Below are 26,018 nucleotides of genomic sequence, written 5' to 3'. Positions count from 1 at the left end.
AAAAGACAAACAGAAAAATATGATAATATAAAATAAGGGCGAAACATACCAGAGGGACATCCAAACTCATAAACCGACATCGCCATGGGTAAAAAAGAAAAAGACAAACAGACAAATATGATGTTATAAAATAGGGGTGAAATATTCCAGAGGGACATTCAAACTCATAAACTGACATCGCCATGGGTAAAAAAGAAAAAGACAAACAGACAAATATGATGTTATAAAATAGGGGTGAAATATTCCAGAGGGACATCCAAACTCATAAACCGACATCGCCATGGGTAAAAAAGAAAAAGACAAACAGACAAATATGATGTTATAAAATAGGGGTGAAATATTCCAGAGGGACATTCAAACTCATAAACTGACATCGCCATGGCTAAAAAAGAAAAAGACAAACAGACAAATATGATATTATTTAATAGGGACGAAATATACCAGAGGGACATTCAAACTCATAAACTGACATCGCCATGGCTAAAAAAGAAAAAGACAAACAGACAAATATGATGTTATTTAATAGGGTCATTAGATACGAGAGGGATATTCAAACTCATAAACTGACATCGCCATGGCTAAAAAAGAAAAAGACAAACAGACAAATATGATATTATTTGATAGGGACGAAATATACCAGAGGGACATTCAAACTCATAAACTGACATCGCCATGGCTAAAAAAGAAAAAGACAAACAGACAAATATGATGTTATTAAATAGGGGCATTAGATACGAGAGGGATATTCAAACTCATAAACTGACATCGCCATGGCTAAAAAAGAAAAAGACAAACAGACAAATATGATATTATTAAATAGGGGCGATAGATACCAGAGGGACATTCAAACTCATAAACTGACATCGCCATGGCTAAAAAAGAAAAGAGACAAATAGACAAATATGATATTATAAAAAAGGTGCGAAGTATAGAAGAGGGTCATTCAAACTCCTAAACTGATGACATCGCCATGGCCAAAACAGAAAAAGACAAACAGAAAAATATGATATTATAAAAAAGGGGCGAAATATACCAGAGGGACATTCAAACTCATAAACCGACATCGCCATGGCTAAAAAAGGAAAAGACAAACATACAAATATGATATTATAAAATAGGGACAAAATATACCGGAGGGACATTCATACTCGTGAACTGACATCGCCATGGCTAAAAAAGAAAAAGAAAAACAGACAAATATGATAATATAAAATAAGGGCGAAATATACCAGAGGGACATCCAAACTCATAAACCGACATCGCCATGGGTAAAAAAGAAAAAGACAAACAGACAAATATGATGTTATAAAATAGGGGTGAAATATTCCAGAGGGACATTCAAACTCATAAACTGACATCGCCATGGCTAAAAAAGAAAAAGACAAACAGACAAATATGATATAATTTAATAGGGACGAAATATACCAGAGGGACATTCAAACTCATAAACTGACATCGCCATGGCTAAAAAAGAAAAAGACAAACAGACAAATATGATGTTATTAAATAGGGGCATTAGATACGAGAGGGATATTCAAACTCATAAACTGACATCGCCATGGCTAAAAAAGAAAAAGACAAACAGACAAATATGATATTATTTAATAGGGACGAAATATACCAGAGGGACATTCAAACTCATAAACTGACATCGCCATGGCTAAAAAAAAATAAGACAAACAGACAAATATGATGTTATTAAATAGGGGCATTAGATACGAGAGGGATATTCAAACTCATAAACTGACATCGCCATGGCTAAAAAAGAAAAAGAAAAACAGACAAATATGATATTATTAAATACGGGCGATAGATACCAGAGGGACATTCAAACTCATAAACTGACATCGCCATGGCTAAAAAAGAAAAGAGACAAACAGACAAATATGATATTATAAAAAAGGTGCGAAGTATAGAAGAGGGTCATTCAAACTCATAAACGGATGACATTGCCATGGCTAAAAAAGAACAATACAAACAGACAAATATGATATTATATATTAAAATAGGGGTTGAAAGATACGAGAGGGACATTCATACTCATAAACTGACATCGCCATGTCTAAAAAAGAAAAAGACAAACAGACAAATATGATATTATAAGATATGGACAAAATATACCAGAGGGACATTTAAACTCATAAACTGACATCGCCATGGCTAAAAAAGAAAAAGACAAACAGACAAATATGATATTATAAAATAGGGGCAAAATATACCAGAGGGACATTCAAACTCATAAACTGACATCGCCATGGCTAAAAAAGAAAAAGACAAACAGACAAATATGATATTATGAAATAGGGGCAAAATATACCAGAGGGACATTCATACTCATAAACTGACATTGCCATGGCTAAAAAAGAAAAAGACAAACAGACAAATATGATATTATAAAATATGGACAAAATATACCAGAGGGACATTTAAACTCATAAACTGACATCGCCATGGCTAAAAAAGAAAAAGACAAACAGACAAATATGATATGATAAAATAGGGGCAAAATATACCAGAGGGACATTTAAACCGCCATGGCTAAAAAAGAAAAAGACAAACAGACAAATATGATATTATGAAATAGGGGCAAAATATACTAGAGGGACATTCTTACTCATAAACTGACATCGCCATGTCTAAAGAAAAAGACAAACAGACAAACAATAGTACAGAGAACACAACATAGAAAACTAAAGATTAAGCAACAATAACCTCACCAAAAACTTGTGGTGATCTCAGTTGCTTAGCAGGGGCAAGCAGATCCAGGTTCAAATATGGCACCCACCGTGTTGCTCATGTTAGTTCAAAAGTGGTACCAAGTTTAATTCGGTAGGTTAAATTCGTGAAAAGGGTACGGGATTATAGATACGACAGGAGGAAAATATCCGTTATCATCTGTGAAACGAATATTTCAAAACGGTCAACCAACTCGTGATGGTGTCCGTAAAAATTATTTTCAACTTCACCGTTTGGAACTATTGCTTTAATTTAGCAGGAATTCATGCTCCATTGGTGAGGTTCGGATTTCAGGATGAAAAATGTTCCCCAATATAAATAGAAAGTAACGCAGTTACAACATGATGCGAGAACTAAACATGAATAGTTGATATTTCATAATCATGGAGAATAAATGTCTGTAGAATTTCAGACTATTGATGACATCTTCCATCAAAATACAAGTTTCATTTAAATCTGTGTATAAAGCTTGTTGTATCTTTTGACAAATATTTCAAAAAGGGGAAACAATGAATAATTTGTTTCAATAGGCATCAATATGGGCACTTATACCATTTTGCAATTGTGTTTCATTTGTGGTCAAAATGCATTGATCCTGCAAGCAATTGAAAACAGAAACATGGAATGCGCTAAAGAGACAACTACCCGACCAAAATGCAGGAAACAGCCAAAGGCCACCAACACATCGAAAAAATCTCGCAACCGGAGGTGTGCATCAGCTGGTCCCTAAACAATAATGTATGCTAGTTTAGTGAAAATGATTGTCACACTAACCATGTGTACATTCATTTTCTATATAAAAAAAAGTCTGATATAAGAGTTTTAGCTTAAATATATAACAACTACACATTGTCTCAAAACATAATTGTGTTGGAAACCAACTCATAACGAGTTAGAACTACTTGCATTCTAAAAGTTTTATATTTTGAGACCATGTAGTTCTATAGTTATACCAATACCTTTATACTTAATAAATATCAGTTTCAGTTTGAATTGAAAAAAAACTAAATAGGGAATGTGTCTTTGGGACACAGATGATGCCCCAGCTTGCATATTACGGTAAAAGTGACGCTTCCCAAATTTGTAAATGATCTGCTTTTGGTAATAAGCATTATATTTAAGTTTCATAAAATTGCATTGAAGTAAACTTAAGTCGGAGAACAGAAACGAAAAAATCCTCATTTTTTCCATTTGTAAAAGGCATAACTCTAGAACGGTAAAAGGGAAGGCACCAAAATTCAAACTTGATCTTTGTTTTGTGGTAATAAGAATTTTGTATAGAATTCATAAAGTTTTGTTGAGGCAGGGACTTTCTTTACTAACGGGACTGGTCACTTATAACGATATTTATACAAATTATCAGACTGAACTCGGCCGTAGCTGATGTCACGTGACTTTATAGCAAATGATTTCACATTTACGAAGTATTTTTCATAACTACAAATTACTATATGTTTAAGTTTAACAAAAAATCGTTTTTATGAAATTTTATACATTTTGTCATTGCAAACTGCTTTTCGTGTTTTTTTTTAAAGATTTCTCGTCCTTTAAATATTGATCTAGCATCGTATATCAGTACTAAGTTTATTATTGGGTGGTAGTTTTAAACAGGCGGTTGAGTAATCAGTTAAAATCAATAAAGACGAGTCCCGTTAGTATAGAAAGTCCCTGGTTGAGGCAAATTTAAGTAAGAAAATGGAAACAAAAAATTCAGCAATTTACCCATTTATAAATTAAAGGGACATAACTCTAGTATAATAAAAGTGACGCCACACAATTTAAATTTGATCTAAATAGCTAAGTAAACTCCTCGGTTGCCTGCTGCCGTACATTTCCAATTAAAAAACAACATTTTCATTCAGAAATCTGTTAAAAAATTGCATGCATTTCACAATTGTTAACACTGTGGATAAAAAAAAAGATTAATCTTTTTACTAATCATATAACATAAAAGTCCTCACATACCAACACAAATATAAGTATAGAATATTATCAAACAGTCTGTCACGCTCTAATAAAAGGTAGGTAAACACCTTTTGGATATTGGAACATTTTTACCTGCAATATATATATTCACTACACAATGAAAATACATACACACCTGTGATAAAAGATCTCATAACTTCCACCATTAGAAGAGGGTTGATCATTACATTATCTCTCAGCTGGGGGGTATCGAAATAAACAATCTTCCCCAGAGAATGATGAAAATGTAGGAAATCAGTCAACTGCTCAGGGGACAGGACAGACACCTGGCTGATAGCATTTAATTCTTTAACTTCAGCCAACGACATTATTTGTTTTCCTTCTGCCACTAGTTCAGCGATCTCTAGCTCTAGTGGAACACAAGCATTGGGCATTCTTTCACCCCAGCATGGGTGGTCGAATGTAAGTTCTGTTATTGTTTTCTTCAGAACTTCTATTTCTGGGTCGGCTTGATCTTTGGCATTGACAAATATTAGATGTCTAAGGACCAGATGATGTTTTCTCTCGTGGTCTTTAAACAAATCCTCAATTCCTCTGTAAAGCTCTTCACGTCTGGTCTCAACATTCTCCTGTTAAACATAAAAAGTTGATAGAATAAAAGATACTGTATCGCACACCTGGTGATTTAAATGCATCTTCAATGGTGGATTAACAACAAAACAATACTTTATTTTAAGAGGGTTACACAGTTAGCTAAATGACTAATCTTCCCTGAGGCCCTCATCATGAGAAATCAAATAAAATGCAAACATACACATTGCATACATTAGTATAAAAAGTCAAGTATGATAATAATGTTCAATACAACTTGATAAAATGTGATGAAAAATAAACATGATTACATAATCAGTTTATAATATTATCTATACAGCTAGGTTGATTTCAATAAATGATCTTTTATAAATTTTGTATTTGAAAGAATTAACATTTGTAATATTTCTTAACGGTATTGGCAAATTATTCCACAAGAATGATCCAGAATACATAAAATATTTTTTGAACAATTCTGTTTTTGATTTAGGAGTATGAGGTTTCCTTGAACAGCATTTCTCAAGGGGTATGGATTTCTGTCTGAAACATAATGAAACTTGTCAGTTACATATCACAATTGATACGTTATTCACGTGCTTGTTCACACTATACGGACTTCATATACAGAAGTGTGCAACTTACGCAGAAACTTCTCCAACAAAGTTATGAGGAGGACAGATTACAATTGTCACTCCGTAAATTTTATGGACACCATCACGAATTGGTGGATCCATACGATGTGTGTTTTAACCAAACTAGCTAAGGACATTTTTACCACATGGTAGATTGTGGTTTGTCATTATGTCGTCTAATCTTTTAATTACCAAACGTGACATATTCCCGATTGTGACTGTTTTGCTGAGTGTGAATTCGCATTACTATAAGACGTGTTACGGTACTTGTCTATCCCAAACTCATGTATTTAGTTTAAATGTTTAATGTTATATTTGCAATTCTCATAGGATTTTGTCAAATGTGTTGATGTCTTCTCTATTATTTGTATGTGTTATGGAAACAAAAATTAATCACCGCCGTCATTTATTAGATTTAATTTTGGTCAACATAATCTGTACGATAATTTAAGTTTGAAGTTGGATTCATAACAAACTGCACATATACATATTATAGTTAATTGCTATTAATAAGTATTGCAATATGCATTGTGTTTAAATGCAATATCAGTATTTAGTTCTATTTTAATCTTTAATCAATCCTAATTCTATCTTACTTTTGAGATATAGTTTTTCATATGTTACGTAATTTTTCTGCTGTTTCAGAAATTTCATATGTTCAAATTTTCAATGCCTTTTCACCATCGTATGTGACGTAATTTTTAATGCCTTTTCGCCGTCGTATGTGACGTCATTTTCATAATTTACTGCGTTGAGGCCTGGACTGAGTCGGGTGTGTCTATTCTGTGTTGGTCATTCATTATGTATTCGTGTTTGTTTTATGTAATGAGTTAATACTTCAGTTTCATTATGTATATCTGTTATATTCATTTGATAAAATTTACTGTTTGCAACAGCATTAATTGTTCTAAATAATTAGGATGTTCTTATCCCAAGCATACAAACTTAGCCGTATTTGACACAACCTTTTTCAACTTTTGATCTTCAGTGCTGTACAACTTTGTACTTTTTTTTGCTTTCGATCTTTTATATCTGGGCGTCACTGGTAAGTCTTGTGTGGACGAGGCGCGTTTTTGGCGTATTAAATTTTAAACCTGATGCTTTTTGTTATTCATTAATCATGTGTTTCTTTGTCTAATACGTTTTCCTATTTATTTGTATAGTAGTCCTGTAATATTATGTTGTCATTTCTATGTTATATTTAACATTGCCATTAAAGTGCGAGGTTTAGAATGCCACAAAACCAGGTTCAACCCACCATTTTTTCCTTTAAAAATGTCCTGTACCAAGTCAGGAATATGGCCATTGTTATATTATAGTTCGTTTCTGTGTGTGTTACAATTTAACGTTGCGTCGTTTGTTTTCTCTTATTTTTGAGAGTAAATTGACATTGCGATAAGACGTGTCACGGTACTTGTCTATCCAAAATTCATGTATTTGGTTTTGATGTTATATTTGTTATTCTCGTGGGATTTTGTCTGATGCTTGGTCCGTTTCTGTGTGTGTTAGTTACATTGTAGTGTTGTGTCGTTGTTCTCCTCTTATATTTATGCGTTTCCGTCAGTTTTAGTTTGTTACCCCGATTTTGTTTTTTGTTCATGGATTTATGAGTTTGAACAGCGGTATACTACTGTTGCCTTTATTTAATGCACTTAAATGTCATCACAAACTTGTGATAGTTTACTCTCTGTTCAACTGTCAACCAGTTTAAGTGTTTGAATAAGGGCGCAGAAGGAGCGAAAGGGTCTGTTTCTAGTATTAATCTAGCAGCTCTCTTTTGTAATTTTAATATCCTTTTTAAACCCTCACTGCTACAACTACTCCACACTATACAACAATAATCAATTAGTGGCAAGATAAAACCATTATAGAATAATTTTCTGCAGTCCAGATTTAGAAATTTTTTAATCTTTAATAGTAGATATAGTCAAGATGATATTTTTGAGCAGATCACGTCAATTTGGTTTGTCCATGTGAGGGAAGGGTCAATTTTAATGCCTAAAAGACTTTCGCATGTGGAAGATTGTATCACTTGATTGTTAATAGTTAAACAACTCTCATTGTAATGTGGCATTGCTCTTTGCTTCGTTCCAATAATCATATATTTTGTTTTATTTTTATTGATGAACATATTGTTATCATTGCACCATTCCTCAACACCATGTAAATCTTCTTGTACCTTTGACTGTAGAGTTTGATAACAATTACCAGAAAGATGTAAAGTTGAATCATCGGCATATAAATCAGTGCAACAATTTTTCATATAAAAAGGAAGGTCGTTTATGTATTATATAAACAGAAGGGGGCCTAATATGGAGCCTTAGGGGACATCATACTTTATATAAAGTTTTTCGAAATGAGCATTACCAATTTGTACTTGTTAAGTTCTTTCATTCAAATATGATCTTAAAAAAGGAACAACAGTATTATCAAATCCATAAATTTCATGTTTTTTACAGAGAATATCTCAAATTTTCAAATGGCATACATATTCTCTCACAGGTCAATTTAACACTTTTAACCTAGATCTTATACTTTCAAAGATAACAGACTGAAACTGTTATCAGTTGTTAAATCTTACATTCCAAAAGGGAAATAAAATGAAAAGGATCTTTTGAAAGAAAAACTTGCTCATGTTGCTATTGATATTTGTGTTTGGTAATTCACTTTACCTACCTAGTAAAGAAACACAAGTAAACAAAATAAGTCACATTTAATAAGTTGGCAATAAATCTTAAACAGGTCATGAGTGTATTTGATCTAAAACAGGTCAAGAGGGTATTTGCATGAACATATGGATATTCTTGATAAAAGAAACTAATTTTAAAACAAAGCATGATTCGTCCTCATGCATTCCCTGTTCCGATTTTTGATTTCACCAACTCATCAACATTTGTAATACGTTTTGGAATTTCAAATATGTTGGCCTCTAACATCATTTATTGTTAGGACGTGCATCTGGTGCAGTACCACTAAATGCTAAATTTAAACATTTCAACTGAGCAAGTATTATAGTCAAAAGACCATGCCCGAGAGTGATACGGCAACGAAAATACAAACTTTAACATTTAGACTGAACAATTGTTCAAAGTCAATAGACCATGACCGAGAGTGACACGACAAAGAATCTCCATGATAATGAGATGTATCAAATGGAATATTAATACAAATGCAAACCAAATATCATTTTCTTATCTATAAGTGGTTCTACTCTAGTTTTTTGCCCTGTAATCTTATCTTAAGTCTATTACCCACAAATCAATTAGGGTCTTGTTCTTTCAAAAGTGTAGCTTAACACGAAGTTAGGTCAAGTTAGACATATGGGCATAATATCATTATGTAAGCATTAGAGCTCTTATGAAGCAGTTTTTCAAATGGCAGTTACTTACTACTATATATCTAACATTAGATCACTCACCGTTGGTACTTTGTCCTTGTGAGTGGCAACAAACAAGATCTTTGGAATGCCTGCATATACAGCCTTACAATAGGTCAGGATGGAATTGACCCAATATTGCAAGAATACTGCAAAATGAAACAAAATCTGTCATAAAAAAAGTATAAAAAAGTATTCTGCATTTTTCATATTTGTGATACTACACTTTAAAAGGTTTTTCATTGTCTTTTGTCGTGTTAACCCTTTAATTAAAAAACCTGGCTGAATTGCTGTTTAAATAAATGAGGCTGATAAAGTATTAATACTTTATCAACCTCATTTATTTAAACAGCTGCATGATAATAGTCTTTCTTTAAGTTGGATTCTCTGTCAAAAAGTGACAACAGTTTCAGTGTATATGTTAATTCTATATCGTTGTATTTGTTCTTCAGAGTATTTCATTAACACATAGTTAAAGGAAGGCATATTAAAAACAAGGTAACAATGCTTAAGACCTGCATACAATTAAAACGTATACAAACTAACATTTCACACCACTAAAATGATTGCAAGTTCAAGTTGCGGTCCTGTGTAAGATTTTATGGAACAACCCTTGGATTTTGTTTTTGTACTAATCGCTATCTTGCTTTTTTTAATTATCATTTATGGCCGAGAACACAGTTATTCCGTGGTGCATTTCTTTTAAACAAAAAAATGCAAATTAAAAAAATCACACCTGTTCTATATAAAAACAATTGTATAGTATAGTATAGTAGGGTTTTCGATATCACAAACTAGTCAAAACATTTACTAAATTTTATCATCGGTATAAAGACATCATTCGTAAATATAGCTCAACATGCAGACTTCTTATACGTTCAGGTATTTCACATCCAATTTTTTATGGTAATATTCTTTATAAAGCACAAAGGTGTCAGTATTCACATCAGAAACTTACAAAACCTTTGAATAGACTTATTAAGAAGGGATATAATTACGATACTGTTGTCAAGTCATTAAAGATTGCATATTTTGTCTGATAAGGTCTTTGCATCGGAACTAAACACATTACAATGTATTTTAAAAAAAACAGTTGTTGGCATGACACGGGTTATGTTCTTCTCATATATGTTATGATGGTATGATACTAAACCCCTAACGGGAAGGATTGTGCCTGATGTTCATATGATGAAATCATAATCTTTCAGTCAGTTTAATTGAAGTCTGGAGCTGGCATGTCAGTTAACTGCTAGTAGTCTGTTGTTATTTATGTATTATTGTCATTTTGTTTATTTTCTTTGGTTACATCTTCTGACATCAGACTCGGATTTCTCTTGAACTGAATTTTAATGTGCGTATTGTTATGCGTTTACTTTACTACATTGGTTAAAGGTATAGGGGGAGGGTTGAGATCTCACAAACATGTTTAACCCCGCCGCATTTTTGCGCCTGTCCCAAGTCAGGAGCCTCTGGCCTTTGTTAGTCTTGTATTATTTTAATTTTAGTTTCTTGTGTACAATTTGGAAATTAGTATGGCGTTCATTATCACTGAACTAGTATATATTTGTTTAGGGGCCAGCTGAAGGACGCCTCCGGGTGCGGGAATTTCTCGCTACATTGAAGACCTGTTGGTGACCCTCTGCTGTTGTTTTTTATTTGGTCGGGTTGTTGTTTCTTTGACACATTCCCCATTTCCATTCTCAATTTTATACCACTTTTGGGACAAATTATGTCAAAATTATAGAAATATCCATCAGCTCTAACTCAATATGTGGACAATTGAAGGTTGAGAGGGTCTATAATTCAGTGTAACAGCTTCAGATATCCTAATTATTGGCCTTTTCAAAATGGACCAAATCCCAACTTTACCAAATTAAATGCTTACTGAGCACAGTCTGATACGAGCGCAGAGGTCGAACCGTGAACAGTTGGGGCAAATTTGGACACAATATCTTAGCTTGATGCTGTCTGAATTTCGATTGTGATCAAATTTTTGAAATAATATAGGTTTCTGACACCAAAAAAAATGTGGTAAAAGACCTTAAAAATCTATTCTTAAAACTTTTCAAAACTATTTGAAATAAAAATAAATATGTTTTTTTGTCCCTTTTCGGCCCCTATTTCCTAAACTGTTGGTACCACAACCCCCAAAATCATCCTTCCTTTTGTGAAATTGAATCGTTTTGTAAAAATTCATAGAGATCCATTCACTTAAAACTAAAATTATTGTCCGGAAACTAAATGTGTCGTCGGACGACGACATAATAGCATTATATGATCCCCAACAAATGTGTGCGGTCGTATACAAATTCATGTCCCAATTTGACAAGTAATTCCATTCCCCTACTTACTTTTGTAGTCATAAAATATAAGGAAATAAATCTGGATGGTGTTTAAAAAAAGAATGCAAGTTATACACTGTCACATGAGGGACTCTATTTGTAGACATGGAATATCAAAGATGGATAACTGTGTCCCCGGACCTTACAACAGACATTTAAAGCTAGGTAGTATTGTTGAAAAGTAGTCCACGTTTCCTAAGATTTATTTTCAAAATTAGTTTTTTTAAGAAGTCAAAACTGAAAACTAAAAAAACCCTCATTTTTCCAGAATAATTTCAATCAGTTCTAAGAAGGTTGCATTATATAGAAATGTTTAACTCAATGCAATGAATGGAAATGTGGATAAGTGGGTTTCTAACGATGCATGTCCTTCAATACAGATTCAATCATGCTTAAATTATGAAGTGAACAAAGTTCTGTAACTCTGGAATTGCATTATTTGAAAATTATATAAATAAAAAAGAAGCTGTATCCCTTCAATTTAAACGTGCGTTAAAGTAAGAACTGATTAAAAAAATATTTAATGTTTGTCTGAAATGTTAATGGATGGACGGACAAACTGCAATATATCAAATGCTATGTTTTGTCTTTATAAATGTGTTCAGTTTTGGTTCAAGCAAAGCAACAACTTCAAAATACCGACGTGATAACTCCTTCTCATCAAAACTACCATGTTTAGTCTTTGGGTAGATATTTTGAGAAATCAGTATGTAAACATTTTAACATTAAATATGTTTTCTGGTTTACTCATTTAAAACAATCTGAATTTCTATAGGAATTTTATTTTAACATTGCTTAATTACTATGCCATTAATTATGAATTTGACAATACATTGCTTAACTTACTTTTACAACAAATTAACATATTTTGACACAATTCAGGATAACATTTGTTAAACAGCTATTTAATACGAAGTTTTAACAAAAGTAGATTTAAGGAATAACAACAATAGTGCACACACTGAAATTTCTCGCCTTCTTTACTAACCATTTATATTATGTTGATAGTCCTAAATATAAAGTTTTACTACAACTAGCACATAAACTTAGCATGATTCAAGAAAATGAGGTCAAGGTCAGATAAACTAAACAGAAATACATGTACACCTAACAATCATTCAATACACTAAATGTAGTTGACCTATTGCTTATAGTTTCTAAGAAACAGACTTAAATAAACTCATTATAGATACTAGGATTAAGTTTTGTATTTACGCCAGACCGCGTTCCGTCTACAAAATACTCATCAGTGACGCTCGAATCCAAAAAAGTTAAAAAGGCCAAATAAAGTACGAAGTTGAAGAGAATTGAGGACCAAATTTCCTAAAAGTCTTGCCAAATAAACCCAAGGTAATCTATTCCTGAGGTAAAAAAGCCTTAGTATTTCAAATATTCAAAAGTTTTGTATTTTTTATTTATATGGATCTTGTCTGTACACCAGCTTTGATTATTTGTAATATCTTCAATTTTTCACTTATTCTTACAACATTTGTATAAACTTCAAGATTATAAAAAAACCGGTTTTTTTCTAAAGTGAACATTGATTGGTTAAATATTTCTCAGTCATGTCCTGTGTTTGAATTTGTTTGATAGCTTTTTGGTCATGAATGTTTGTCTCTAATATTTGATTAACTGTGCATTTGTATTCAGATATCGCAGATCAAATTTATTCGTTCATTGTTTAATCATACGTTTTTTGATTGAGTTAAGTCTGCCAATTGATATTTTATCGTATGTTTTTCTTTGTTGTGATGTTATGCTATTGTTTCAGAAAAAGGGAGAAGGTTTGGATCCATTAAAACGTTTAATCCCGCTGCAAATGTTTGCACCTGTCCTAAGTCAGGAATCTGATGTACAGTAGTTGTCGTTTGTTTATGTAATATATACGTGTTTCTCGTTTCTCGTTTTGTTTATATAGATTAGACCGTTGGTTTTCCCGTTTGAATGGTTTTACACTAGTAATTTTGGGGCCCTTTATAGCTTGTTGTTCGGTGTGAGCCAAGGCTCCGTGTTGAAGGCCGTACTTTAACCTATAATGGTTTACTTTTTAAATTGTTATTTGTATGGAGAGTTGTCTCATTGGCACTCACACTACATCTTCCTATATCTATTGTAAACACTAAATTTAAAGATGTGACCAAGAAAACTTAACATTGACCAAAGAACCATGAAAAGGAGGTCAAGGTCAGCTGAACCATGTCAGGAAGACATGTACACCGTACAATCAATTTATGCATTAAATATAATCGAACTATTGCTTATAGTATCTAAGAAACAAACTTAACCATGAAAACTTAACATTGATCAATGATCCATGAAAATAAGGTCAAGGTCATATGATACATGGAGGCTGACATGTACATCATAAAATATTTCCATACACCAAATATAGTTGACCTATTACATATAGTATTAGAAAAATACTTAAACTCAATTAAATGAAAATGAGGTTAAGGTCAGATCACACCTGCAAGACTGTGCAATTGAAGATTTCTTGCTATTGCACAATACTGTGCAATTGAAAATTTCTTGCTATTGCAAAATACTTAATATAATAATTCACATATCCTGTTTGGCGTGTATCTCCTGCCATACTATTATGGTTTGCTTTTATATATATATATCAGAAATAAACAACTTAAAAGAAAAAAAAGAAAGAAAAAAAATCCCCTCCAAATATTTTGAACCTCTTATAATTCATCACCCCCAAACTCAATCCCACCATTTCCTTTGTGGTATAATACCTTGCAGTACAATTTCAGAGAGATCCATACACTTGAACACAAGTTATTGTCTGGAAACTAGAAAAAAGCTTTTTGTTGCCCCTTTTTGGTCCCAAATTCCTAAACGTTAAGGGCTATTGCCCCAAAACTCAAACCCAGCTTTCCCTTTGTAAAATGAAACCTTGTAGTATAATTTCAGAAAGATCCATACACTAACACACAAGTTATTGTCCTGAAACTAGAAAAATGCACGTTTTTTTTACCCTTTTTGGCCCCTAATTCCAAACTTTTTGAGGCAATTACCCCCAAAATCAATCCCAGCATTCCCTTTATGATATTTAACCTTGTGGTACAATGTCAAATAGATCCATACACTAACACACAAGTTATTGTCTGAAAGTTACAAAAATGCTTATTTTTGGCCACTTTTTGGCCCCTAATTCCTTAACTGTTGGTACCATAAACTCCAAAAGCAAACCTGTATTGAACCTTATGGTAAAATTTCATAGAGATCCATTTCTTAAACTTAAGTTATTGTGCGAAAACCAATATGTTTTCGGACGACGACAACGACGCCAACTTCATACCAATATACGACCGCAAAAACTTTTTACGGTCGTATAAAAATATGATGTTGTCTGTCAATATATGCAACACTCTGTTCATGCTTATGATGAAATCTTCAGCTCCTTTTTTGTGAGAATTCACTTATTCAAAATCTATAGAAATTTTCAAAATGCGAGACATTTTGAGGTTAATATGGTAGTTTGTGACAAGCTCAAAGTGGCAGTGTAAACAAGTTACGTAAAGATGTATGTTTGCTTAAATATTTAGAAAATTGATTTTTGAATTATCCCCTTGCTGTTATGGAAATGTATCCTGTTTGCATTATTGGAGTGTAAATAACATGCATATTACCTGCTGGTGTTGGCGTCATGTGCTGCCCTGGAAAACACATCACATCAGGGACCTGTTCATGCAAATCTTTGCTCCCATCAAATACTACAAGAAACAACGCTCGGAATGTCATGAAGATCTGGTGTGTTGTTAAATGAACGTATTGTCTACTAAAATCCCAGAAGACAAGACGTCCAACTTTCATCTTATTCTTCCAACTTTTGAGGACTTTTTCCATTTTCCTTCTTATTTCCTCTTTAGTCATTCTTGTTCTCATTTTCTTTTTCATTTGCTTTACCGTGAGAGGCACATTGGAGGATTTCTGAGGTGGTAGAGATTGTGCTGCTGTAGACTGCTCTGATGGCCAAAAAAAATTGGCTTTGTCATGACTAGTTGGGCTTGTATCTGAAGCCTTGTTAAACTTTGTGTTTAGTTCACTTTCCTCCTCTTCTTCCAGAGAGGTCATTAATACCTTATTGTATACAACATCTAGGGCATTATAAGAGGCTGAAATTATATTTTGAATACATCAGGCAAATCAAATTCAAGACAGTTGCAGTCTGTCAAAACCAAGTGAAGAATATAAGAAAAATCAGAATTAAGCTAAAAATCATATCTGACCAGGTTTTACATTACATTCACATAATGCTATTAGCATATTTTAAAGAGAGTTATATTTTAACTGATTGATTGATGACATTATTTATTGTGGAAAATAAATGTCAATTCATTGGATGCTTTTAACATTTAAATTCAATTTCAAAATAGAATAAACTGTTATCACAGAGATATGTCTCGCTTTTATGTAATTTTTGTTATGCAAATGTTGAAATTAAAATAGCAATACTTTATAACATGTTATTAATTAACTACACTGTTATTGGACTTAATATGATGAAAGCTGCCTATGCAATATAATGTGTATACTGGGCCAATACAGAATAACTGAGCCAATACAGATTTTTTCTGTATTGGTCGAGTTATTCTATATTGGCCGAGTTGACACAAGTGCAGGATTTCGGAACGTCTCTAGGTTTTACATCGAAAGTCACGATAAACACAAACTGAAAGTAAACAGTTGTTTTGAAGACGCAGTTGTCATTTAGTTATCTTAAAAATGCTGAAAATGTCACTCAGTATGGCATACATTTCAGGCGAAAGACGGTCACATTCATTTAAAAGGTATTTTGAAAGCAGACGTGACGATAAAACTATTTCAGGTTTGGGGAACGAGTAGATTATCACAAAGTTCATTTCTTGACGACCTCATAATTTCACGTTGTACACATCGATTTTAAATTAGTTTCTGCATTACACATGCAATGGCAGTAGCTTTCCAATTACTATTTATGTGTTGCGTCTAAATTTCAGTTATAACACTTTATAGTAACTGAAAAGGGTAGAAAAATTCATCAGATGAGAAAATGCTGAAGACACCTGGAAACAGCACCAGATCATTATGTATTGCATCTAATAAAAAGAAACAAACTGAGATTTGGATAGTTCCACTTCAAGGTAAAAATATTTATCTCTTTTGAAATGAAATTAAAAAAATATTGTAACACTGTAGTTAATTAATAAAGATATTATTACGTGTATTTCTGTATTGGCCTTGTTATTGGTCCGAGGCCAGCTGTATTGGCCTTCGGCTTCGCCTCAGGCCAATACAGCAAGCCTCGGACCAATAACAAGGCCAATACAGAAATACTTACGTAATAATATCATATTACATAAGTAAGGCAAAAATTCAAAGTCAATGAACAATCTCCATGTAAATGAGATGTGCCAATGCTAACACAACTGCATGACAAATACCATTGACTTATTAAAGGTCGTTCCCTTTAAACAAACCAAAACAAAAACATTAACTTGTAAACTATGTAAAAGTTTCAAAGTCAATGAACAATGAAGAGGGGATGGGGCTATATAATCTCCATGGAAACGATACTTGCAAATGCCAATAAATTTGAATACCAAATATCATTGACTTAACATTAGCAGTTCATCTTAAAATGATCTAATAACAAACTTATACATGTAAACTAAGCAAAAGTTTTAAAGTCGATAGACCATGACTGAGGGGGTAGGGCAAAATATTCTCCATTGAAATGAGATGCACTAATGCTTATACAACTGAATACCAATTGATATTGGCCTGCCACTAATTGTTCCCCTTCAACTGACCTAATTACAAACTAATACATGTTAACTTAGCAAACTTTTCAAAGTCAATAGACCATGACTAAGGGGGCGGAGACAAATAAACTCAATGAAAATGAGAAATGCCAATGCTTATACAACTGCATACCAAATATTATTGACCTACCACTAGTGGTTCTCCATAAAGTGACCTAATCACAAACTAATACTTGAACCAGATGCTCCGCAGGGCGCAGCTTTATACAACCGCAGAGGTTGAACCCTGAACAGTTGGGGCAAGTATGGACACAACATTCAAGCTGGATTCAGCTCTAAATTTGGATTGTGATTAAATAGTTGACACAGCATAGGTTTCTGACACAGAATGAATGTGGTCTAATGAACTTAAAAACTTTTTTTTGCCTTTGAGCAATTCACTATGCTGTTGAATATTAATCCTCTAAAGAAATGTTTGAAGAAATTTTCTTTTTATTTATGAAATCTGAAATGAGAAAAATTGACTCCCCCCCCCCCCCCCCAATTTTCAAAGAATATTTCATAAAAACTGTGCAATTGAAGATTTTTTGCTATTGCACAATACTGTGCAATTGAAGATTTCTTGCTATTGCACAATACTGTCCAATTGAAAATTTCTTGCTATTGCACAATAGTGTGCAATTGAAGATTTCTTGCTATTGCGCAATACTGTGCAATTGAAAATTTCTTGCTATTGCAAATTAATATAATAATGTTGGACCCCGATTTGGACCAACTTGAAAACTGGGCCCATAATCAAAAATCTACATGTAAGTACATGTTTAGATTCAGCATATCAAAGAACCCCAAGAATTCAATTTTTGTTAAAATCAAACTAAGTTTAATTTTTGACCCTTTGGACCTTAATGTAGACCAATTTGAAAACAGGACCAAAAATTAGGAATCGGAATACATGGTTAGATTTGGCATATTAAAGAACCCCAATAATTCATTTTTTGATGAAATCAAACAAAGTTTAATTGTGGACCATTTTGGCCCCTAATTCATTTGGACAAAAACTCCCAAAATCAATCCAAACCTTCCTTTTGTGGTCATAAACCTTGTGTTTCATAGATTTCTATAAACTAATACTAAAGTTATTGTGCAAAAACCAAGAAAAATGCTTATTTGGGACCTGTTTTTTGCTCCTAATTCCTAAACTGTTGGGACTTAAACTTCTTAAATCAATCCCAACCTTCCTTGTATGGTCATAGACCTTATGTTAAAATTTCATAGATTTCTGTTTACTTATACTAAAGTTATTGTGCGAAAACCAAGAAAAATGCTTATTTGGGCCCTTTTTGGCCCCTTATTCCTAAACTGTTGGGACCAAAACACCCAAAATCAATCCCAACCTTCCTTGTATGGTCATAGACCTTATGTAACAATTTCATAGATTTCTGTTTACGCCAACGTGATACCAATATACGACCAAATTTTTTTCAATTTTTGCAGTCGTATGAAAATAAGCATAAGATTCAAAGTGAATAGACCATGACTGGAGGGCAAGGCTGAATAATCTCCATGGAATTGAGATGTGCCAATGCTTAGACAACTGCATACCAAATATGATTGACCTACATTTGTACCACTTGTGGTAAACCATAAACTAGACCTAATCACAAACTAATACATTGTTGACGCCGCTGTCGCCGACGCCAGAAACAGCATACCTATGTATCGCTTTTCGACTCCGTCAAGTGAGACAAAAACCTTAACATCCTTATAATAAGTATAATAATGATGTTAAGATTTTCACACACAAATAAGATTAAATATTGAATTAATTTGGTGCCTGAATAAAAGTCACAAAATAAATGGCTACAATGTAATACTATTTAAATCAGTGCTATAACATGTCTGCTGATAGCGCGGTCCACACAATAGCGTTTTTTTAAATGTGGTCAGATATTCTACTTGTGCCTTTTCTCACCTGGATCAACAAGAATCCACTCTTTTGTCTGAATATCAAGGCCACAGCGACCTTCAACAAGAGAGATTCCATCCGTTGGGTGTCGACCATCTGGTATAATATCTCCAGTTAACAGCTTCACAAGAGTCGATTTCCCAACAGAAAACTGGCCGGTTACCATGCATCTCATATCAAATGATTCATAGCTGCCCTTCCCTAATAAACGATTGAACATGGCAGACTGTTGCCCTTTTCCGATGGAATCTAAAAAAAATAAAGTTTGAAAGTTTAGATTTGTTCATGTTGTGAAAAAAAATGTAGACATACACACTCATAGATAATTTCTCCTCATTTGTTGGTTAATATGTTGATATGTCATTTTTTCGATATGTCAATGTGTTAAATATGTCAGAATGTCTTTATGTTTATGTGTTGATGTATTAACCTGTTTATATATTGATCTGTCAGTGTAATGATGTAGAAGTCTGTTAATGTGTTAAATTGTTAGTGTTTTAATATGTCAATGTGTTGATATATGAATACTTTAATGTGTTGAAATTTCAGTGTGTCAATATGTCTATGTGTCGATGTATGAGACTGATAATGAGTTAAAATGTCAGTTTGTCGATATCTCTGTGTTAATGAATTTATCTGTTACATTGATATGTCTACATGTTAATGGTGTCTTCCTCGAATGCCAACATTTTATATGGTACCTATTCCTTGAATGCCAACAAAATTATTTCAATAGATGTTTATATAATAACAATAGTTTTTTTTAAATTATTTAAATGTTTTTATAAGTATTTAACCATTGAAAACAATTAGTAAACCTGATAAAATTGCAACATTTGAAAAAAATAGTAGAATTTAGGGTTAAAATTATTATGTCAGAATTGAAAGAAATCAACAAGTTAAAACATTTTTAATACATTTAAAATAAAAAAAATATAGTTATTTTGGGAATGGAAATGTATTTATTACCATAAGAAATACTAAAGAAATTATACTCGATACAATTATTTCAAACTAAAAAAAGCCAATAATGTGCACATATAAGCTGAGGATAGGCAAGTTGTGTCATTCACTTTTCAAGTACAATAACTACAAGTATAAATACAGAGTAAAGACAATACCGGGAGACAGATGCTACTTGAGATGTGTAAAGTCTGACTGCACAGCTACCATCAACACACTCAATAGAATACCATGAGAGATCAACATAATCATCTGTCAGATCCAGTTCAATGAAATTTTGATCAAGTACTCAAAAGAACGAAACAAAGATGTCTTGTTGGAAGCACTCAAGTACTAACTATCTATGCAGACGAATTAGTCAAACTACGCACCAGAGACTAGGACAACGACTCCGAAAGACTATTCCAGAGTATGCCTACCTTTACAACCTACAGACATCACACTATACCCAGCACAGTCAGACGATACCTCAACTGCCAGTTTCAAGACCGGAGATTAACGTAGAGGGCAAATGGATTAGACGACAACTGGTGATAACTTTCTGCTCATTGATGAAGGAGACCAAGAATGTATCCTGATATTCACCACTCACTTCAACTTGAGCCACTTTACAGCAGCTTCTACTCTTTATGTTGATGGCACCTTTTACAGTTGTCCCTCTATTTTTTACCAGTTGTACTCCCTAAAAAGCTTGTGGATGGAGCTATGTATCCACTCGTCTTTGCGTTACTACCACGAATTCCTGACAATATGCGCATATTGACTTTGTGATGCAACACTTTTCAAAGTTCATTTTAAGAAAATCCATATTGTTTAAGCAGTAAAAGCAAAAAAATACTTTCAACAGCTTGACAAATATCTATTAGATTTAGCTACCTGTAATTTACCTTTCTGTTTAATTAGTATGATTGTTTTGATAAGCATGCACTTTTGTTGTGATATTTATTTGCACCTATTCCTGGAATGCCAACATAATTTTACAGGTAAATTGTCGATAGATCAAAGGATGTTGGCATTCAAGGAATAAACCCCTGCATTTATTATGTTTTCCAATAAATTGACACACTTACAGATATGCAAATTAACAGACTCGTACATTAACATGGTTTATTCCTTGAATGTCAATTTATTGGAAAACATAATAAATGCAGGGTATCCGATTACATTTAACGACATGCTGGTGTCAATAGTATAATAATTACATAAAAAATCATAACATTATGATATATACAATACATTATTCAAAACACAATTACGGGTAGTTTCCTCGTCATAACGAGGAGCGTTTTGTACAGTGATTATGTCATAGTCTGGTTAAGTTTAACATGACGGTGTTAAGTGTTTTTTATGACAATCAATGCCAAAATGTAAACATTGGGATATTTTGTAAAAAGAACTATTGACCATAAATTCAAGCTGGGAAGTATCCTTGTATATAGGTAATATGTTAGTACATCAAAATTTGTATCTTATATAATGATTTAACAGAGAACAATGCTTGTGTATGTCAAACTTTAAAAGTTGCAGTTTGGTTTCTCGTGCATAAAAAAGACATTCTTTTCTTACTGTCTGTTACATCACATATATCTTTGTGATATAAAACGGCTGTCAATTATTACCTACTTTTGTACACAATTCAAAATTACTAAAAAAAACTTTTGTCATGGGTTGGATCATTCGTGTCATGGTTAAGTTCATATTTGATTATGTTCGACTTGGTTCAGATATGTGATTCCTGTCGTGCATAATGAAGAGTAACGACCAAAATAAACAGTCATTGTACAAAAATCGTTTGCAAAGTGTGGGAACGGAACTGTACTGTTTTCTTATATTTTGGTCATTCGGGAGACTGTCAGGCGGGGCTCCGACATTTGAAAAATAACAAGTTGCTTTATGAAAACTTTGATGAACTCTAATGTTACTATATAACGTTTCTGCTTCAAGTTTTTGATAGCTAAAACATTCTATATGGAAATATGAACCAAATAAATAATAAAAAATATATATGCATCCAAACGTTTTCCGTACAATGGAGGAGCTCCGAGTAGAACGATCAAAACTGTCACAGAGCAGCGATCAAAAATGTCAAATAACCATCGAAAACCCAATCGTTACTACCAGAATTTTCACATGTACCTTTTTTGATATTTAGTCTTGCTTGTATGAAAGTTTCAAAGCCATTGTCCCAGTAGAAATCAAAATATGTTCATTTTCTCCATGCCGGATATTTTTCTTGACTGTACAATCGCTTGCGAATTTACTGTACAGTCACTTGAAGCTTTCCTGTACAATCACCTAGAGCTTTCCTGTAAAATCGGTTGGCCAAGTAGACTACTACGAAAGGATGGTAGTATATCTTTACTTATAATTACTACATGGTTCAACTAACAAGCAAGATAGTCAAATAGATTACCTTTACCTACACACTAAATGCATTTTGCTGTAATAGTTTCTAGTGTTTACCAGGTTTTTTTGTGTGTTTTTTTTCATATATAATTATAACACTCAAATAGGAAATTCTTACTGCTTTCTCTTTTACCACATTCATGATCATTTTATATTTTCAATGAGACTTCTGTCATATAAATATTTGATAATACTACTACAATCAGATGCAACATATGTCAAAATGGCAGTTAAACACCTCTTCTGATATCGTCCATGATAGTATTAGAAGATGACCCGATCATTCAACTGATTTTTATAGTTTGGTCTTGTGAGTTGTGTTGTGCTGTTATACCAGTCCCAGTTTCGGGGAGGAATGAGCGCAAATAAACATGTTTAACCCCGTCACAGTCTGTATGTGCCTGTTCCAAGTCTGGAGCTCTTAGTTCAGTGGTTGTCGTTGGTTTAGGTCTGTCAAATATGTTTTCTTAAATGGTTTTATAGTAAATAAGGTCGTCATTTTTCGAAATTTATTGTTTCATTTTTTTACATGTCGGGACCTTTTATAGCCGACTATAATTGCTAAAATTCACTTCATTTTAACTTTGACAATCATATCACATCTCATTATTATATTGAAGTTGTTGTTCTCACTAAAAGAAACTGTTTCGTTCGTTCGTCGAATATCTTAGTTAGAAATATTGAAAAGTTCCAAGAGCGTGACCATTCTTATTTTTATGAAGAAATTCATGTGTAAATATTTATGTTTTCTTTCTCTTTCAGAGAAAAAGTCCTCCTCGATCCTTGATAAAATCTATTTTTACGGGAGCTTTTTCCATCAGTATATATAGCTTGTAATAAACAGATATCTCATTTGCAATTATACCACATCTTCATATTCTAATATCATGTTTATTGATCTATACGTGTCTTTGTTTTTGTTCCGTGAATAACTACCACCATTCCACATTCGAATTTCTTTCATCAAGAAAGAATATCCCGATCCCGTTATGAAACATTCTTTGTTGTATTGATCAAATACGTATATATTAAAAAAAAATTGCTGGTAAATAATTATAATTTATGTTAACTTCAAATATGCTTGACCCTCCAGAACCTCTAGTCACCTTTTCGGTATATATAAATATTTATTTTGTACAAGGATTATTCTCATTTAATGATTTCTTTACATTTGTACTGTCCTTTTATTTTGTCTTGTATACTTATTGTACGAATTTTGTTTTTGTATCTGATAAAGACACCTTGATATAATCTTAGTTGGAAAAATGACTGAGTTTGTGCTCGTTTTCATTTCAAATACCATAGATGAATATTACAGAACAGTCAAGGAATAACCAATGAAATGCATGATAAATATAAAAAAAAAAAGAAGATATGTTATGATAGCCCATGAGACAACTCTCCAGAAGAGACCAAATGACACAGAACTTATCAACTACAGGTCACCGTAGGCCTTCAACAAAAGCAAAGCCCATATTTCATAGTCAGCTGTAAAAGGCCCCGAAATGAAACTAGTAAAACAATTCAAACAAGAAAACTAACGGATTAATTCATGTAAAAAGAATAACGAAAAACAAATACAACAACAAACGACAACCACTGAATTACAGGCTCATGACTTAGGACAGGCACACACATACAGAATGTGGCTGGGTTAAACATGTGAACGTGATCCCAACTCTCTCCTAACCTTGGACAGTGGTGTTACAGTAAAAGTGGGCCTATCAATCGCACAGGAAAGCTCCAATTGATTGTACAGTGAATGCGCAAGCGATTGTACAGTCAACTTAAATATCCGACATTGAGAAAACGGATATAGTCGGATTTCAACTAAGACAATGGCTTTGAAACTTTCAGACAGGTAAGAACATATATCAGAAAAGGTACATTTGTAAATTCTGGTAGCAATGATTGGTTTGCCGATGGTTATTTGACATTTTTGATCGCTGCTCTGTGACAGTTTTGAACGTTTTACTCAGAGCTCCTCCATTCTACGGAAAACGTTTGGATGCATATATATTTTTTATTATTTATTTGGTTCGTATTTCCATATAGGGATGTTTTAGCTACCAAAAAATTGAAGCAGAAACGTTAAATAGTAACATTAGAGTTCATCAAAGTTTTCATCAAGCCACTTGTTATTTTTCAAATGTCGGAGTCTCCCGAATGACCAAACTAATAGAAAAACGTACAGTTCCGTTCCCACACTGTAGTTTCATTTGAAACACAAAAGGACATATGAACGCACATACAATGTAGCAATATGTTATAAGAAGATGCAGACAACTGTAATGATTGCCAATGAGACATCTATCTACCCGAGATCAAACGACGTAGATGTCACCATAAAGCCTTCGACAATGAGCAAAACCATACATTTATAAGTTATAAAAGGTACAACAGAATTAAAAACCAAGCCACGTTAACATTTTGTTTTCATAATATTTGATAATTTATAATTTTTATTGAATACATTTTAATAACTAAGTTGCTTTATATATAAAATTTCAAGAACATTTTTTGTTTCCTTGTTCCAAGAAAAAAATCTCAACACCGAATTGTGACTTTTTGTCTGACTTTTTGTCCTACATTCGTTCTATCGTGGGTCTTGGATGGAGAGTTGTCTCATTGGCAATGTGCCACATCTTATTTTAAAATGGGTATACTGTCACTTGAATTTCTATCCAAAAATGACTATATATATATTCATCCTATTTCGACTCAAAATTAAATTACATGGCCTTCCAATTACCGTTTTGATTCCTAACATCACTGAAGAGACATAATTTGTCGAAATCCGGATATGGTGTACCAAACTTTTGCACATTATATTTGCGGAATATACTATATTTTCCGCACGTTATTGTTTTCTGTTTGGTATTAAATTTATTATTAAGATCGACTTTGTTCCATTGGATGATCTGTTTATTTTGCAATAACCATGACAGTCAGCAGTGTTAAAGAACATCAGTTGTTCGAACTGCTAGTCAAATGCCTTTTGTTAAAATATATTATTTCACTGTTTATACTTTTGGAAAGTGTTGTTTGTTTTGTATTTAGACCCCTCTCCCAAGAAATATGTTTTGCATGCACACAAAAACAACGCCCTCGTAGGTTTGAACGTTGTCTTCAGTTTAGACTTGTTTACATATCCTAGGCAATCGGCTAACGCCTAGGCATTAAGTTATTGGCTGAAATTTTGAAATTTAATTATTTGCCATGCTTCCAGACAGGATAGAGTTGTACGCAAAATATCCACTGAGACCACGTGGTTATTAAAGTATCAAGCCCTGACATAAGATTTCAGACCAAGTTGACTTTCAA

The 26,018-nt window shown here is 33.0% G+C and overlaps 1 protein-coding gene across 1 annotated transcript in view; it reads right to left on the bottom strand.

The window, feature by feature from the left end:
- The window catches only part of LOC139525508 (uncharacterized), a 165,069-nt gene that overhangs the window by 38,339 nt on the left and 100,712 nt on the right, over window positions 1–26,018 (bottom strand). The window contains exons 17-20 of the mRNA XM_071320900.1: window positions 19,332–19,574; window positions 15,245–15,730; window positions 9,304–9,410; window positions 4,838–5,291 (exon numbers count right to left, since the gene is read on the bottom strand). Coding sequence (XP_071177001.1) covers window positions 4,838–5,291; window positions 9,304–9,410; window positions 15,245–15,730; window positions 19,332–19,574 — 1,290 coding nt within the window. The remainder of the gene's footprint in view (window positions 1–4,837; window positions 5,292–9,303; window positions 9,411–15,244; window positions 15,731–19,331; window positions 19,575–26,018) is intronic.

The sequence above is a fragment of the Mytilus edulis genome, chromosome 5 (assembly GCF_963676685.1).
Source record: "Mytilus edulis chromosome 5, xbMytEdul2.2, whole genome shotgun sequence".
NCBI classification, from domain to species: domain Eukaryota; kingdom Metazoa; phylum Mollusca; class Bivalvia; order Mytilida; family Mytilidae; genus Mytilus; species Mytilus edulis.
This window is presented reverse-complemented; position numbering and strand designations above follow the sequence as displayed.